General features: G+C 41.9%; 1 protein-coding gene across 1 annotated transcript in view; it reads right to left on the reverse strand.

Moving 5' to 3' along the window:
• Positions 1-6,699: 6,699 nt before the first annotated feature.
• The window catches only part of SLC1A7 (solute carrier family 1 member 7), a 48,251-nt gene continuing 36,566 nt past the window's right edge, over positions 6,700-18,384 (reverse strand). The window contains exons 8-11 of the mRNA XM_051801462.1: positions 15,874-16,068; positions 12,261-12,395; positions 8,955-9,054; positions 6,700-6,936 (exon numbers count right to left, since the gene is read on the reverse strand). Of these exons, the coding sequence (XP_051657422.1) occupies positions 6,700-6,936; positions 8,955-9,054; positions 12,261-12,395; positions 15,874-16,068 (667 nt within the window). The remainder of the gene's footprint in view (positions 6,937-8,954; positions 9,055-12,260; positions 12,396-15,873; positions 16,069-18,384) is intronic.

The raw sequence follows: 18,384 nt of genomic DNA on the forward strand, positions 1-18,384 counted from the left end.
ACATCTCTCCTCTTCTTTGTGGCAGACTTGGGGCTGTTTAATTCCAATGCAGCAGTGGGATGAAACTCAAAGCCCTTCCTGTTAGAGCTTGATCCAACCACAGTGGTGGACTGACACCCTCCTGTCCATCCTGATTCCTCCTTCCCCAGATATTTGGTTAGGAAGGATTTCATGTCAGAGAAATGCTTTCTTCTATTAAAAAAAAAATCAGGAAGACTGGATGATTTATTCTAAAGCAAAGATAATATATTTGCTGATTAAACTAGCAGTGTAGACTACCCAAATCTCTGTGCTTTAAGTTTGTTTTCAAGAAATCTCATTAAATATTAAAGAAATATTTAAAGTATTTCAATGGAAAAAAAGATGGAGGATTATGATTAAAAATGCTCAGTTTGACTTAGTTCTGTATACTTTCCACATGTTTTTAATAGCCTAGTGGTAAAACCCAATAAAACCACTAAAAGCAATGAAATCATAATGAAACATCTCAAGGTCAGTCTCATTTTTCTTTTGGTTTTGCCATTTAGCCCATACAGTATTTGTTGCAGATGTAATGTGAGATATCTGTGAACATAAAACACTTCTTGTTTTGCTTCCCCTTCTTTTTCCATCTTATTAAAATACCTGGGTTGTTTTTTTTTTTTGGGGGGGGAGGTGGGAGCTGGAGATGTTAAATCCTTATTAGGAAAGTTCAAAAGCAACAGTTAATTACAGTGAGTTTCATGTGGTGGGTCGAATCCTGGCTTTCAGCTGTTGCTGTGTGCAGAAACCCAGCAGCAGGCATTTGCTTCCCAAATGAAATGCAGAGACCTCTTTGTGCTGAAAGGTGACTGCTTTCAGAGCAACAGATGCAGAACTCTGTGCCTTGGAGAACAAAAACTCTTATGGTGGAGCCTGAAAAGCACAGCTGTGACCTACCTGAGCACATCTGTAATTCCCAGTGGAATGGGAAGTCTAGAGTTTTGTAATTACTTCAGGAGCAATATTTGCTTGTTCTCCCCCTGGACTGAATGTTCTGTGCTGGTTTGGAAGGAAGGAAGCTGGGAAGGGATACCTGTGGATACCTGCAGACTTGCCTTTAGTGGCTGTCCACAGGCAGGAGCTTTGGGAGGAGAGGGATGCCCTGCTCCCCCCTACATCTCCAGCTGTTGGTACCTTCTCATTTTGGAGCCAGCAAGGAAAGGAGGTTTGATTCTATTGCAGGAGAAGAGGTTGAACATTCTCCCCTAGCAATACTCCCCATCTTGTCTTTCTGAAGCCTTCTGTGCTCGTTCCCCAAAATACCCCTGTCTCAGTAACAGACTGCTGTGATTTTATGGTGACAGCCTGTAAAATCTCTAAAATATCCTGTGATACAAATCTGCCAGAAATCTCAGCTGTGCCAAATCCATTCCTGTATATCATCTTCCAGCCAATGGGGATGCAACTGTTGCTACTTTATAAATGATGGAATCTGAGGTTTTGTCACTTAAAACAGAAGCCTGGCAATTCTGTGAATACTGTGAGCACTGATCCTGTGCTTCCAGAGAGATAGAAGTGGCTGATCCAAGGTAATCATCTGAGTCCTCTTTAATGTGTTACATAACTGTCTCAGTCTTCAGCTCATTTATCCTTGCCATGCATCACCCTGTTGAATCAGAAAAGGACTTTTTCTCTGTTTATGGATGGGCAGCAAACCCTGCATTCCTGTGGTCACTTGACCATGAGATCACATGAGAAGTCTGAGTGAATAACAGACTGACCTTAAGCAGTGACCACCCTTCCTGTTCTATTGATCTCATCCATTTGGGGGTTTGTGGGACAAACCCTCTTATAAATTCCAGAAGTATCAATCAGTATGCTCCAAAGCACTTAGTGAGGAATGTAATTTTGAGCATCTATCACCTCCTTAGTTTTAGGTGAAATCAAAGGCTAAAGTGAGAATTTCATTTGCAGCTCGGCCCTTAGTGAATGGATGCATTAAATTTGTCTTTTCCAAATGCAGCAAAGTCAGATATTTTCCAGCCATTATTATTGCAAGAGGATATGCTCTCCCCCTGCAAGATAAACAGCAGTAGCTCCCCTGTAGTAAAACCTTCATTGCTTTTTCTCCTCACTGAGTACTCAGTCCCCAGCTGGAGGGCTGTACTGGGGCCAGCTCAGTGCCTGGAGGGGAGCAGCAGCAATTCCTCAGTGCCCCCGTGTCTGTAATGAAAGAGCTGCCTTGCTGTGAAAACACACCTGGGCCTTCAGCAGAGCCACAGATATGGGAGTACTTAGTGTTGGGCAAGATCAAAGGCATCTGGAGTTTTCCAAATTCAATTCCCAGGTGACACATTTTGCTTGCACGCATCAACCACCTTCTGCTGGTAGTTACCTCTTTTTTATGGAAAGCACAGAAAGGACTGAGATCATTTCCAAGACTGTCCATCTGGCTGGAAGATGAAGCTTTCCATCTGCTTTGAAAGTATTACAAATCAGTTCTCTGTTGTTACAAAGGGACTAAAATTAATGTTTGTTCTGAATTAAAAAGCAAGAGCTCATCAGGTGGGGACGTTACACAGTTACTGTGTTTTCTAAGTGATTTAGAATTCCTGGTAGAGCAAGGAGGGCACCTACAATTTAATGTTTTGGCTAATTATTTAGATCATCTGATTTGTGTGTTGGGATGCAGATTCAGGTGGCACAAATAAGCTTAGCTGCAATTAAGTCATTTAAGTGGAATCAATTAAGACTAGCTGAGAAAATGAGTAACTATTAGTTCCATAAACTTCCCTGTCTGGGTTGACAGCCAAAAACTCTTGGGAGTTAGTGGGATATGTAAATGCTCTGGTTGTGTCTCTTTCTCCCACTTCTAATTCTTGCACAAGTATTTATTAGAGCAATTCAACACTTCAAAACTTCCTTGGCATTGGCAAAATCCTCAGAAACCTGTTTAAATATGTGTTTAATGATGTTTCATGCCACAGCAATCTGGAGTGGCTTCTTTCCTCTCAGTAGTATCATCAGAGCAATGCAGCTGCAAATTAACAAGCATAAAACAACTGCCTCTGATAAGTATGTGTTAATTTGGGTTGCTTCCCAAATTATTTCTTCCATAGCTGTATACAATGCACCACTCTTCTTAATTATCTTTTCTCCCTCCTCGAGGCTCTTCCCTTGTGTATAATTTAATTGGCTCAGTTCCCTTTCTTTTTAACAGGAGGAGGCAACTTCAAACTGATTGAATGTGGCCAGTTAAGAAATATGTTCTTCCCACATATGCTTGAAAGTATTCCATGCAAACTGTTGTAATTAGTGATTGATTGGTTGGCTGATTGATTGATTTTTTTAATACAAAAGTTTTGAGACTATAAAGGTCACGTTTGTTTTTGTGCTCTGAAGAAAGTAGGAGAAACATATTTACCAACAGAAAGCTTGCACTCTAACTTGATAATCAACAGCTTTGTTATTTTTGTTGAAAGGAAATGCCATTATAGCTGGAAAATGTGAACAGATCCATGCATACAAATATGCTGTGGAACCCACTGCTCTCCTAATTGCACTGTGCATCAAGCTGCTTGACAACACACACCAGGAGGCACAGAAAATAGCTAAATGGAGGAAAACTTACCATAAAAATTCTCATAACTTCAGTGTTTGCCTCTCCCCAGCTCACAGTGGTGCCTTGTGTTCAGTGCAGTGGCTGCAGGAGCAGTCAGATGCTCCAGTCAAGGTCACAATACACTGACCAACATACACCAGAACAAAGAACCCAAGTGTCTTAGGCCTCCACTTAGCAGTATTTCATACCACAAATTATAAAGATCAGGGGAGAAACTGGACCACTGCCTTCCTCCCAATGGAATGGGAGGCACATATTGGTGTAACCCCTGAGTTTTAAAGATCCAAACACTGTAATGTAAAAACCACAATGCATTTCAAATTTGCAAAGCAGAACTGGACACTCCTTGAATAGCATTTGAATGCAGAAAGCTATTAAACAGCCTGTTGATGCCATACAAATATGCTCTCACATGAGACTTCCACATTGCCTGCTTGCCAGAGCAAGAAAAATTGTGGTTTCTTTTGCTGTGTAGGACTTGTGCAGCACAACTGACTGAGTCTTCTGGTCTCTGATGCCTTATCTCACCCAGAGTTCTCCTTGTAGAAGTCACAGCTTCTTAAGCTCTGGAGGTGACTTAGACCTCTTGAGACATGACTGTGCTGAAGAGTGGCAGACCAAGCGAGCTGTCTCAGGCAAGCAGGCAGAAGGATTGCACTTTGTAGTCTGCCAAAGTCTGTAGGTGGCTGGGGCAGAGTGTGGTGGTAAGGCCAGCAGCACTTTTTGCCTGGCAGACCACGGCCTGTTGGCATGGTGAGTGGCCATACTCTCCAAAAACACTTAGCTTGGAACTACTTACTTCAAATCTTGGATCTCCTTAGCCTCTTTCTTCATCATCTTATCTATGCAAAGTGACTGTAAACTGATGGATGACTGGCAGGATTATACTGTCACTTCATGTAGCTGTAATTGGCTGTGTGAAGTTCAAACTTTATGTTGTGTTTTCCTTGTGGGTACAGTTGGCAGGCAGAGATTCTGCCCTCTCCATGTGCCCTTCCCCTGCTTCATCCCTGGCTGCTTGATCTTGTCCCTGCATCACCCCTTCGCTTGTGTTGACACAATTGTCTGTTTGGACTGTGCTAAAAAACATATGTGAACTGGTTTGAATTAAAAATACTTCTCATCTGATTCTTTGTCTGGCTTCATAAATAATTGGGTCTGTACAGCTGGGAGAGGAGGGGAGGCAGTGCAGGTTGGAATGGACAGCTGGGGAAGGATGAAGGGGCCCTCCTGGAGCTGCCAGTGCTGCTGAGGTGAGAAGTGTCAGATGTTGTGTTTGTCAGTCAGTGCTTCTGCCTGTTCAGAGAGGCCCAGAGCAGCCTCTGCTCTCCCAAATCACTCATTTTAATGACACTCCATAGCGCAGGTCCATTACAGGACTTGTTCTGGAGCAAATTCCTCTGAATCATTTCCTCTGAATCTGAACATGAAGAATCTTCCCTATTCTTCATGTTCTCTGTTTGTTGTTTTCACTCTAGGGTCAAATCAGGAAAATAGTTACCAACTGTACCTGTTTTCAAATTAAGACATAATTTCTGAGGAATTATAGACAAAGGAGACTGACTATGTGTGTTCTTTCTGGCTTTACTATTTGATAATTAAACTACCTATACTACAGTGCTCTCAGGCAAGTAATTAGTGCATGACATAAGAAATAGTCTGAACAGGAGCCCTCAGAGAAGAGGTGAATATGCACATCCCAGGAAAAGCACTAATCATATGCATGAAGCACTTCTGCTTCTTGTGAATGCAGAAATTGTCCTTTTGGACTGGGTTATTTTTTCTCTTCAGATGAGAGGAGCATATTAGAATACCAGACACGTTATCTGAAACTGCCATGCCACAAGTAACTAAATATAATATGTCAAGTGTATTGGTATGAACTGGTATGTCATCTCTGGATCAAATCCCAGCTTTTCAGAAGGTGTCCTCACTTCCACTCTCCCTTTTGGCAGAGAAATAAGAAGACACTAATAGTGCAAGTGCACAGACAGCCTGTTTTTAAATGGCAGGTTTATTAAAAATGTCCTATATCACAAACATTGGAAACATACTCGGCAGATTTTACTGTGACTGAAAGATCCAGTAGATCATGGAAAGGGAGTAACTGTCAGTGTAAATCAACCACTGGATTATGAGAAGTAATGAGGCATTTTCCACAGCAAACTCCTCACCAAACCCCATTGTCACTCAGCATCCTGGGGTTCCAGTTTGAGTTCAGTTGCCCTTGGGACGCAGCACACGGTTCATGAGTTGAGCTTTGAGTTTGTACATATTTACAGTAGAACAGCCTACAGGTTCCAGGAGAGGACACGATAGCACCAGTGCTTATGGATTAGGGCTCACCTCGCCTCTGCCACTGCATGTGCATGGGACTGACTTTACTGAAGAGTTAGGTTAAAAAAAGGTTCATAAATCTGGCACTTGGAAGGCAAACTGTGCTCTGCAGTGACCTAGGAATTCTTTGTGTATCACACTTGAATGCCTGGCTCTGGAGGCTGCCCATCAGAATTACCTTAATGCCCTTTCTTGCACAAATGCACACTTGGCTTCCCCTCTGCTTGGACTGTTATTTAGTAATAGATGTAACCCCTTGCGTCAAGGAAATCAGTGTGATTTTCTTACTGCTGTTCTAAAGCTAAGCACAAACTCTATATTTAGTGAATGTTAGACAAAATTGGTATCTTTAGCAATTTTGGTGAAACATTTTCACATAGCAAAAATTCTACATAAATACAGTGTTCATAATTACTGAGATTCACAAAAAAAAAAAAAAGGCTTTGGTTAGAAAATCAAGAAGGGTCAAATAGAAAAAGCTTTTTTAAAAAAAGGAGCTGAAGGAGTCCAATACTCTAATGAAGTCAAATGAGTGCAGAATAAAACAGCAGTCATCCATGAGTTAATTTTTCAGTATTAAAATCTTCCACCTAGAGAAGCCCATGTCTCTTGCAAGCTGTGTGCCTTTCCTGACGTTCACAGCTGGTCTCTTAGCTCCAGTACAAGCAGGGTGGAGATAATTCCACGTATTCCTGTTCAAGGCAGAGTCCCTCTTCCAGCTGTGAGGTAGAGATTGGGTATCAAGTCACTGGGGCATGAGATACCACTGAGTGCAGCAGTTACACATTTGTTTCTAGTTCATTTATTTCAATAGTGCAGTGGTCTTTACTGTTGGATTTCTTAGTGTGATTCTCCACTGGAGTTTCTTCTTGCTCCACTTGTACGGGTGTATGGTGCTGAAACCCTTTCACTGTTTCTGGTCCACGAGATTCATTCATGGTCTTCACACAGCCATTTCTCTGGTAAGCCACAATCTGATGGATGTTAACAGGCTTAGTTTCACAGATCAGTGGCACCTATGTGAAAAGCATTAAGATCTGGAATACTGCCACTCATTGCTGTATACAACAGGATACAATTTTTACTGGAAAGCCTGTGGGCTGCTTTACATTCACCAGAATTATCTAGAGCCTCCATAGACTGCCAGGACCTGTTTCTCATATACACTAAGGCATCTTTGCAACATCTGCACAAAGTGAAGGTGTCTCTGTGTAAAAGCACAAATTCTGTCATTACAAATGATGGTAATAACTGCACGCCATTGGTAAAGCAACAGAAGCAGGGCAAATACAGACTAGAATTTCAGGGCTGAGTTCTAAAGGTACAGACTCTCAGTGCTGAGCTTTGGGCAATGCTTGCTCTTAAGTGCAGTTACTTGGATCAGTAAGTCATTTGTTGTTGCCTTCTGCCTTTTTTCTAACCCAATAAACTAGCACCTGTCTCTGCACTGTTTCAAAAGAAATAAAAAGGATTTTATTAACTGATTCATAAGTTAAATATTGAAGTGTTCTTTAAATCAAACCAGATTCTGATGGGGAAAGTAAGACGTAAATACTGGCAGAGAAGAGAGGTGGGCTTGCAGCTGAGAAAATATGGCCTTTGGGTATTCATTACTAACTGCACAAATTATGCAGCCAAAATGTATGGCAGACCAGCAGTATATTTTAGTACAGTTATAGAGCATGATTCAAAGAAAAAATCTCATCACAGATGACTAAATAATCCCTTAGGAGGGATTTCATATTATTGAAACATCTCTTCTTAAGCTCTGCCTGAGTTCCAAGTATGGCAATGAAATGTCAGAGGCCTGTGTTGTGCAGGAGCTCAGGCTACACTCCTGGCTTTGTAAGGGGTGACGTGCCTTAACATTAGGCTGTATGTTTAGGGTTTTTTGCAGCTAGCTGTATGTGTAGCCCATATATTCAGGCCTAATCCTGTCATCAGTAATTACTTCAGGAGGATGCAGCCTGTCTTTCTATACACAACTTGAAAGAGCAGGAATTTTAAATGAACATTGCTGGAAGGCATGAGAATGGGATTGAGTAGAATGACTGTAGAATGGGAGAGATAATGATAGAAATAAAACTTTGTTATTTGTCTGGAGTACTACAAATGATGCACAGAAATTAAACACACCTTGTGAAAATTAGTCCCGATAAAGAAACTTTCCTGCATGAACTATTCTGTCTTTATGGAAGAAAGGTAGTGAGAGTCTGCCATGAGCTGAAATGGTTGGAGATTAGCACCTCCAAACATCATGGGCTCATGGAATTAGGAGTCTCCTTTGTCAAGGATTTGGAGGGCCATGAGGAGGAGTTCCAGAGGAAGGGGAAAATGCATAGGAGTGGAAGGAGGTGGGGGCTTCAGAATGCACAGGTATGCGTGGTGTCTGAAATAAGGTACAGAGAAGGAAGAACAAAAAGATGTAGTGAGGGACTTGTATTAAGTGTAGAAGGCATGAAGATGCCTGAGGATGAAGTCTAGAATGGAGTAATGTGCTTGTGCTAGTCTGGAAAGAAAATGATTGCAGTGGTGGCTTCAGGTGATGCTGACACAGAATGCTGGAAACACCCAGGGGAGTTGCTTTTGATGTGAGCTTATTGATGATGGATATACACACTCATAGGTACCTTTGCCTCCCCCTACACACAAGCAGTCAAGAACATTTGTCACCCTACTCTGTTACTGGTCACAGTTTTAGGAGAAGGACAATTACTGTCCAGTCAGGACTGGGGGCCTGAGTGGGAGACTGGCAGCTCCAGCACCTTGTGCAATGACAGGACAGTGCAGCTGCTTCCCTGCTCCCAGCCCAGTGTGCCAGGCACAGCTGGCTGGCCAGCCTGGAACTCCAGTGGCTTTTCACATGACCTCATGGAAAAGCATCCCTCCACCCCACCTGCTAAGCAGCACGTGCCCAATTCTGTCCCATCTCTGACACACCCTTTATAAACTAGATGACCCAAATGTGGGCACTGGCAGGTTCTTTGCCACAGCGTGGCACTTGCTGGCACAGCCTGGCTTATGGCACAGTTACCTCATCACCATCCTTGACAAACTCCTTCCGGCAGATGTGGGCCATGATCCCGGCAGCCAGCGCGTCTCCCAGGACATTGATCATTGTTCTGAACCTGTCTCTGGAAAATGGAATAGTCATAGTAAGTCGTTGGCTCTTTGGGTACATTCCTGTGCCTTCATCGCTGCAGTAATTGTAGCTAAAGCCCAGTTTTGCTGCTTTTATGAGCTAAACGGTATAGAGATGGTAGTGAGGAGTTTGGCACGGGGCAGCCTCCAGCTATGATGCAGCTCAGCTGGGTTTTCCAGCCTTTTCTGAGCTCAGTGTGCTGTGCTGCCACACACTTTATTTTGTAACTGAGTTAACTGGAACAGTGATGCCTCCCTACACAGGCCAGCTGATTGGAACTAAAAAGGTGTAACAGAGCAGACCACGACTGCTTTTTTGTCTGAGTGTACATGATAAGGTCCAGTAACATGCCTGATTTGGAGACTGGTGCTGCAAATGTCTTAATTCAATAAAAGTAGAGGTCAGTCAGTACAACCAGCGATCAAGGTCCCAATCTCAGCAACCAAAATGCTACTTAAGGTTATTGATGGTTATACCCACAAACCAAGCAGGCACTGACCATATTTAAATCATGTTCATTCCTGAAAAAGCTATAGTGGCTTTGGCTCTTATGGTGGCTGTGCAATGGCTCCTAAAGATTCTTCATTTCCAGTTACCGTTTCCAATTTAAATTTGTCTGCTTGACAGTACTTTGTGTATATACAGTTTAACTACTTTTCATTTATTCATGTTTGGAATTTCTTCCTTTCTTTCTTTACCTTCTGCCCACTGTCTAAAAGATAAATTTATTAAAATACAGATTGTAAATCCACAAAAGTAAGTGGCTGTCATAGACAAGTGTTACACTTGAGTCATCCTGGAATCTATTAGTTAAAACTAATGAGATTTCAAATAGACGATACAGCTTTTAAGTCTGAAATATATCATGTCTTTTCCAAGAAAAATATATACATTTGAAGTCTGTGTCATATTAGTAACTTAATTTATAAATGTAGGTTATAAAATGGAGGTTCAGAAATCTCCAGATGTTTGGCTTCTTGAAGTCAGTTACGGTCCAATATCAACACTACCTAGATTTCTGATCCTGTATCTTAATATAGAAAAGAATTGAAACTCTGTACTGATTTTTTTTCAGCTGTTTCAGGCAGGTACTTGGTGAATATAAATGTTTATCTAGTTGCCTGCTTAATTATCAGGAAAGTTCCTGCATGAAAGCTTATTTGTGTGTGCAGTTACCCAAGCTGTACATGCAACTGCAAGTAACTTCAGCAATAATATTCCACAGCCTCCACCAGGATGTGGTTGTTGACTCCAGGACCCAGCCCTACACTTGTTTGCTCAATCCATTTTTCTAATTCCTGCTGTTCCGATTTTGGGTTTTGCCGTGAAGAAAATTCCCATAAGAATATGTTAAGCAGGGAAAAATACTGTTACAGCACATACTGATAAATATTCCTGTTAAACATTGACTTTTTTTCCCCTTGGTTAATCATCAAATTGTGATTCTTGGAAAGATACTCCACGTTGTGAATGTTGGATTGTGCAGAGAGTCAGCCGTGGTGGAGAAGAAGCTGTGTGAGCAGAGCTCGAGAGTTTGCACTCCCTCTTAAACTGATGAGCATCTTTTCTGAAGACAGGATTTTTCTGAGGAAACAGTGCACCACACTGAAACTCTTAAGAAAATGAATTGCCTGGTGCACTGATGACCAGCTGTATTCCCTGTTCCTGTGTGTGTGGAGCAGTCTGCACTACCTCTGAGTAGAACCACACTGCACACACTGGCATTTCTCTGCTAAGAGCCCAGCCTGCTGCTGGGGCATTTCTGTCAGTGCAAACATGTGAGTCAGGTTTGCAGTGGTACTTTGGCTTTAGATGATTTATTAAAGGCGCAAAGCTTTTACATCGTGTTTAATGCCTTAGCTGAGACACGTTTGGATTCTTTTCTTTATGTCTCTAAGCACTACCTAGAGGTATGAAGGTCACATACATGTTATGGCTTCCTAAAGGAGCTGTAATATCTGCAGTGCATTGTAATGGGTATTTCAGTCTCGTGAGATCATCTAGCCAGCCTTCTTTAAGCATTCTTCATACTCCAGTACTTCCAAAACTAATACTGAAAACATTCATCATGTCAACCATGTTGACACTTTGCATCTGCAGGCTCTTGAAACCACCAAGTGCCGAAATACAGAAAAATACTTTTTGTTTGAAAGGTCATCTGCAACAGACAGAAAATTGGGTCTGTTCCTTGCTCACTTTTTAATACCGTCTGGAACTATAGCCTGAAAAGTTTTTTCTCTGTTGTTTTGAAAAGTTGTGTAAGACAAAAAGAAGCATAATTCCCATATATGCTGGAAGACCTCCTGGAAAAACAATGAAATGTCGATGTTGCAAGAGCTGGGCAAAAACTGAGCAATATAGAGGGAAAAGGCTATTGTAATACAGTCTTAAAATATTCATACAACACAAGACTCATGACTCCTATTAATGATAATAATAGTAATATTCTATTACATTGAACAGGAAATCATTCTTCTCACAGTTCTTTGTACAAAAAATTGGTGGCTAGAAGTTTAATAAAATGGGATATATAACAGAATGGACTTGTAATGCATTTTTACCCAAACCTTCATGTGATCAAAGTCCACTGTATTAAAGGAGATATATTTTATATGGACTAAATAAAAAATGATTTGAAATCAGAAAGAACAGAATTGTATCGGGATCTGTGATAAAAGGAGGACATTATTAATCCACTTGCAGTACGTGGCAAGTATTACATTCAGGCTGAGTCTGTCATAGTTCCTTTGCCTGACTGTCCTTCTAGATAAAAATAACTCTTTACGTTTTCCTGGATCTGACTTAAGATAGGTACTTCATTCTACTTCATCCTCTCTCCCTGTAAATGTGAAAGTTGAGCACTGTCCTCTTCAGGACAATCTCATCTATGTAAGAAGCTGCTGTGGTGACCTCTTCAGCCTGCTCTGCTTTTAGACCAAATAAACTCCACTTCTTCAGCCTTTCCATGCAGGTCATATTTCCAAGTCTCATCGAGACTCTCTCTCATTTGTCTGTGTCTTTTTCCATATAGTGTCCACATCAGCAGAGTAAATAATGAGGCTGCATTAACACCATTTCAAACAACATAATCACTTGCTATGCCTTTTATATATATCTGTATTACTACACCTCTGGAGACCCTCTGCCTTTTTAGCCAAGTTGCCACAATGGAAACCTCAAAAGCTGAATGTTACTTACAGTGCCCAGTCCACAGCAATTATCAACGTGATGTCGTCTGTTGGGAGCCCGACCGAGGTGAGAACAATGACCATTGTCACCAGCCCAGCCTGGGGGATGCCTGCAGCACCTATGCTGGCAGCTGTTGCTGTGATACTTCAACAAAGAAAGAAAGGAAGAAGCTTTACCAGTGATGGGTTGCTCTGCAAGATGCCACATCATGTTCCTACAGGAGCTTTCCTAAACCATACTCCTTCTCACACAGGCCACTGCAAGGAAGTGCCAGTGTTTTGTGGACACAAACCAGGTGAGAGCAAGAACAGGCCAAACTGTCTGCCCAGGGCTAAATTCTCCCTCTCAACCTTTGCAGCCTTGGCACTGGTGGGGCAGTTCTGTTACCTGTTAATGCCAGAGGTGCAGAGCAAAGGGCCCAGCCAGGCTGTGGGTTGTGTCAGCTCCTTGTGGGCCATGAATCTGCCAGCACTGCTCATCTCTGCTTCCCCCTTGGCAGCAGAGCTCCCAGCAGACATTCCTGAGTCACCATGAGCAGTCCCTGTGCCAGGCAAATCCCAGCAGACACCTCTGAGTCACCATGGGCAGTCCCTGTGCCAGGCAAATCCGTGCCTGGCTGAGCCTGGGCCTTTGATGTCAGTCCCTCACAGAGAGGTGAGGCCAAGGGAAAAGAGGCTGGGTCAAGGTGAAGACCTTGCACAGCACATGGCTTTGCATACTTGGATCTTAATATTCAGCAAGCATGAATGTGACTGTACATCACCAGCTTCTGGAAAGTATTTTTACTTGACCTTCACACCATTTTTTCAACCAGGCAAGCAGAACTGAACGGGAGACCAGGGCAGGAGTGGACCTGGCAGGCTTAATGTTTTTTTCATAATGTTACTTTTAGGGGAGGGATTTCATTCCTTTTTCCAGGAGCAAAAGTGACTGGATGTACTAATTTCCACCAATCCAGCCACTTCCAAGAGCTAGGCCATTCAGCAGAAAGACAAAACCCAGAGGCTGACAGTTGTAAAAGGATGACAGAAAGTGTATACACTGCAAATCCACTGCATTCATCGGTCCAGAATGTCAGAGCTTTTGGCAATCAGTTAAGTGTCATCACCCTCCTGTGGAAAATGAGGGTAACAGTAATTACCCACATGGAAACTGAAACACAGAGAGATCCAGTCTCTTGCTTACAGCTGTACAGTGGACCAGTACAGCAGCAGCAGGATTTCTAACTAGAGCCCTTTTCTGCAATGAAAAGCCCCAAACATTTGCATGTGGGTGTGATGAGGAAGGAGAAAGACTTAAAACTACATTTTGAAAAAGTTAACTTGCTTAGCATCCTGATAGCATTGTAACAGAATGTAGGTGGAAAGGAAGGGACACAAGCTCAGTAGCTGAGTAAGAGATAACTCTAATAAATCTTAAAAGGCTCTTGTTTGTGATATGAACTGACTGGCTGATCAGAACTGCTGCTGCCTCCTAGGGCAGTTCAGGCCAGAAAGTCTCATGACTTAATTGGGAGCAAACCCAGGAATGTTTGTCTAAGATTGTTCCATTCCATTTTTACCTTCATGTAGATGTTTCTTTCTATAATATGCTCAATTGATGAAAACAGAATCTTTACTCTCTTTCTCTGCTACATCTTTGTTTGCAAAATCACATCGATAGAAACTGTTAGCCTGGATTTTACAAACTATGAGCAAAGTAGACTGATTTTTTTTTTTCTAACATTTTTCCCCTCTGGCAAAAATACCCTAGAACTCAGAATATTTGAATTTTAAATCTCGAGGTCCCAAAGTCCCAAGATCTAGGGCAGAATTTGGATTAAGATATTGAAGGTACTGGGTCCACTGTGATTTCCTGTTTGCCGCCTTCTTTTGTGAGTCTTTTTATTTCTTTTTGTTTCCTAGATTTTTCCAATCTTTATTTGTATTTTCATTCCACTGTTTTACCTCTGTCTGGTCCTTGTGTACCAGCACTTCATGTGGGGGGTGAAAATAAGAGATAAAATAAAGTTCTGCATAGAGAAAACTAGAATTTACCTTCTTTCCATTTACCATCATCCTCCTCCTCCTTAATTTTTAAAATTACCATTCTTTACTTCAAAGTGTATGTAATGTCTGCTCATGCTCTGGGCCGTATTTTGGGATTACATGCTAAAAAAAATCTCCAAATTCCAAATCAGAAAAGACTAAATTTTAGCACAGGGTCGTTCCAACAGTTTTCAAAGAGAACGCGAGCCTGAAGCAAGAGCTCATATGGGCACAATTTGTTTCTTTTTCATCTGGTCTACCCAGACCTTGCCAGGAGCCCATTAGCAAACCTCAGCTGTCATGTGGGGTTTGTTTCAGGACTCTCCTCTTCTTGTCATGAAGGTTTTCAGGTCCAGCAGAAGACAGACAAGGCCCAGCAGTGTGAACGGGGCAGCGGTGAGGTCAGTGAGTGGGTAGATAAGCACATCTCAAATATGTTGCACAAGGCTCTGACTATGAGGAATGTTTTTATAATCATTTGTTCCCTGCTGGAAACCTGCAGGTTTCAGTCCCTGAGGGATTCTTTGGCAGTCACTGGAGTTATTCTGGCAGTAATTGTTCAGCTGGATCTTCTAGTCTTTTGGATCCATTACAGGCTTTTCAAGGATGGAGTACACAGCCATAGCACTCTCTGCCCACTGAGAGCATGGTTGTTTATGAAATTTTCTGCTTTAACAAGCAGCAGAGAAGACATTTTAAAAATATCTGAGGGATATGACATATTCATGAAAACCTGCCCTGATAGTAGCATCTGTCCTCCTTCCCTCTTCCCCCTGATTCTCCAAGAGCTTCCTAACAGACTATTCCCCGTTACCTGAAATACGACTTCTAGTTTTGCATTTTTTAACCTTCTCCTCTCATGTAAAGACGCAAATCATGCTTGAAGTTGAAAACTTTCCTGAAGTTTAAAATAGTGTTTGAGACAGCAATAACAGTAAAATGTCCCAGTCCTAAAGTGATCAGTGTAAAAATGAGACAGTTATCCTCCAACAGGAGCACATTTGAGGTCCTGGAGCAGGTCCAGAGGAGGGCAATAAGGCTGGTGAAGGAACTCAAGCACAAATCCTATGAGGAGAGGCTGAGGGAGCTGGGGCTGTTCAGCCTGGAGAAAAGGAGGCTCAGGGGAGACCTCCTCACTCTCTACAACTACCCGAAAAAAGGTTGTAGCCAGGTGGGGGTTGGTCTCTTTTCCCAGGCAACTATCAGCAAGACAAGAGGACATGGTCTTAAGCTGTGCCAGGGGAGGTTTAGGTTAGATATTAGAAAGAATTTCTTTACAGAGAAGGTGATCAGACATTGGAACGGGCTGCCCAGGGAAGTGGTGGATTCTTTGTCCCTGGAGATTTTTAAAAAGAGACTGGATGTGGCATCAGTGCCATGGCCTATTAACCACAGTGGTGGTGGATCAAGGGTTGGACTTGATGATCTCAGAGGTCCCTTCCAACCCAGCTGATTCTATGATTCTATGATTCTATGATTTCCTGGTGTCCACATGCATGTATTGAACAGGAGCAGTGCAATTTCTCTCCGTGCAGTCCCTGAGCTCTGCATTAGTTAAGGACAACCATTCTGTGAGGAATGCATCTTTGGATTACCTTATGGTGATGATCTGCCCGAAGTCCAGCTCGTAGTTGTTGACCTGTGCGATGAAGATGGCGGCCACGGCCTCGTACAGCGCCGTGCCGTCCATGTTGATGGTGGCCCCCACGGGCAGCACGAACCGCGCGATCCTCCTGTCCACGTGGTTGTTCTCCAGCAAGCACTTGAATGTGATAGGCAGGGTGGCTGAGCTGCAGAACACCAGAGAAACACACGCTGGTTTATTTTCATTTCTGGGGAATGAATGAGTTGTAGCAAACCTTCTCCAGGCAGGGGGGATTTTACACTGTCTGGGCACTGCTCTGCACTTGTGCTCACTTGCCAGGTAACTTGCTCCTCTGCTTGAGGGAGGATAAAGACAGTTACATCTAAAAAAGGCATAAATGAATGTATAATAGTGTACATTTTGCTTCCCCAAAGTTAAAAATATTGTTCTGTCTTTCCCTCTTTCGGAAAAAAAAGGACAGAAACCCCACAGAGGCAATGTTGTACACTCAAATGAAAGAAAGACGAACGCACTGTGCAGCTTGATAGTAGAATCTCTGAAAACTGTTGTGCACTCATGGATTCTAAAAGTGTTTCCTTCCAGGCCTGCCTCATATGCAAACAATTTCTTATTTCTGCAAAGGGTTAGGCAAAGATCTGATCGACAGCATGCCTGAAAATAAAAGTTACAGACCGAACTTCTGTACTCGGGAATGTAAAATCCCATTTCCTCTCTGGGACAGGTCTGCCCACGTCCCTTGTGTGATCATATAACAACCACATAATTGCAGGTTCTATAATGATGTGTGCACGTGTAAATTAGATGTATGTGTGTGGAATAGAATGGAATGGTATAAGACTGTTTGACAGGTATTTATTTTACAACCAGCTTGATCCCTTCAAAACTTTAACCCCGAATTTCATACCCTGACATCTGATTTTTGTTTTTGTAAACTGAGACAATTAATAAAATATTACATGGTCATAAATTTTCTCATTTTCAATAGGATGCACACATTTTTAAATTGTAACACTTTGATACATGTTTAGTTGTATATTTTATAGGTCTTTTTGTAACATTCTGCATTTTACCATGTGCTGTCACCTTCACTATACAATGAGTAATTAAACTGCATTCAAGTGAGTGAGCAATTTTTATGGCACATCAGTTTGTATGGAAAGTAAGTAACACCACTAAAGAAAATATACAAATTGCAAGATATTTTCCTTGTTGTGATACCAATTTTAGTATACTGCTCAGTATCTGAGACTGTTTAAATACATGTAATACAGCAACCTCCTTCAATACTATTCCAAAGTTACCTCTTTAAAAAGATAGTTATAGGGGAAATGTTGGTGTCATGATACTAAAGGTCTTTAATGTCCTGTTCTCATGTGATTTTCGTGCCCTGAGCCATGAAATGGAGGTGTCTTTCCATTGTTTTGGGCACTTCAGATGGATATGTCACCGTGGGTTGGGACCTTCACATCAGCAATGGGGCTCTGATACCTCATCTTACAATGGCCATTAGCTGTTCTGAATTGAAGATAACACATTTGATCTACAAAGTGTTTCTCAGTCATTACAAATGACCTACAAAGGATTCCAAAAACTCCGAAATCATAACTCCCAAGTTTGCAGGAATGTGTAAGAAAAATGTTTCCGTGAGTAGGAGTTGTCATTTGGTATTTGTGCAAGCTATTGTCTGAGGAAAGTAACAGTGCTTGGAAAGGAAAAGAAACTTCCTGCAATAGAAACACAAAAGAAAAAAGATATTTTCATTATGATACCTCTGTTTTCTGTAACTCTTATAAAGCCTGACTGGTGAATGATTTACTACAAACTGGCAGCCATTGCCTGAAAATCTGGACAAAAGTCTTTCTCTAAGTATGGAAATAAACTGAAAGGGTGAGGAAGCAATGGAAATCTGATTGCCTTGAATAACTGGGGTATATTAAACTTTTCCATTCAGGCAGTCCTAATATTTAATCAATATCTAGTTTGAAAAACAAACCCAGCAAAGCATAACCCCCCTAACTGCACATGAGATGTCATTTCTCTCTGGGCATGCCTATGATTTTACACACAGTCTTTTGTGAATGACTGAAATTCTCTGTGTCTTGTTTACCATAAAATAAGAGGATGAAGGTGGAGCTCACAGATAATGTAGAACTGAACACCCTGGTGGAGCTGCAACTGGGAGCAGACCAGGAGCACTTCTAGGTGTTCTAACCATAGGCATGGCCAAGAAATAATTACTTAATTTACTATTCATTGTCTTCCTTCCCTGGAGCTACTTCAGCTGTGGAGGGTTTCTTGTTTTTAAAGACAGTCTTTCCTCTACCATTTGGCTTTTTTATAAGAAAACCCTGTCTGATTTCTTTGGGGGACAAAGAAGAGGAAAAGGTAATCTCCACCTTGCCCACACTCTGACATACCAGAATATTAAACCTCAGTGTCTGCCTGTTCTGAGAGCTGAGCTGTGAGATGTGCAAATTTTAGCTGATTGGCATGTTCCAGT

Source organism: Manacus candei, unplaced genomic scaffold (genome assembly GCF_025592945.1).
Source record: "Manacus candei isolate 608988 ecotype Guabito, Panama unplaced genomic scaffold, ASM2559294v1 h1tg000005l, whole genome shotgun sequence".
NCBI classification, from domain to species: Eukaryota; Metazoa; Chordata; class Aves; order Passeriformes; family Pipridae; genus Manacus; species Manacus candei.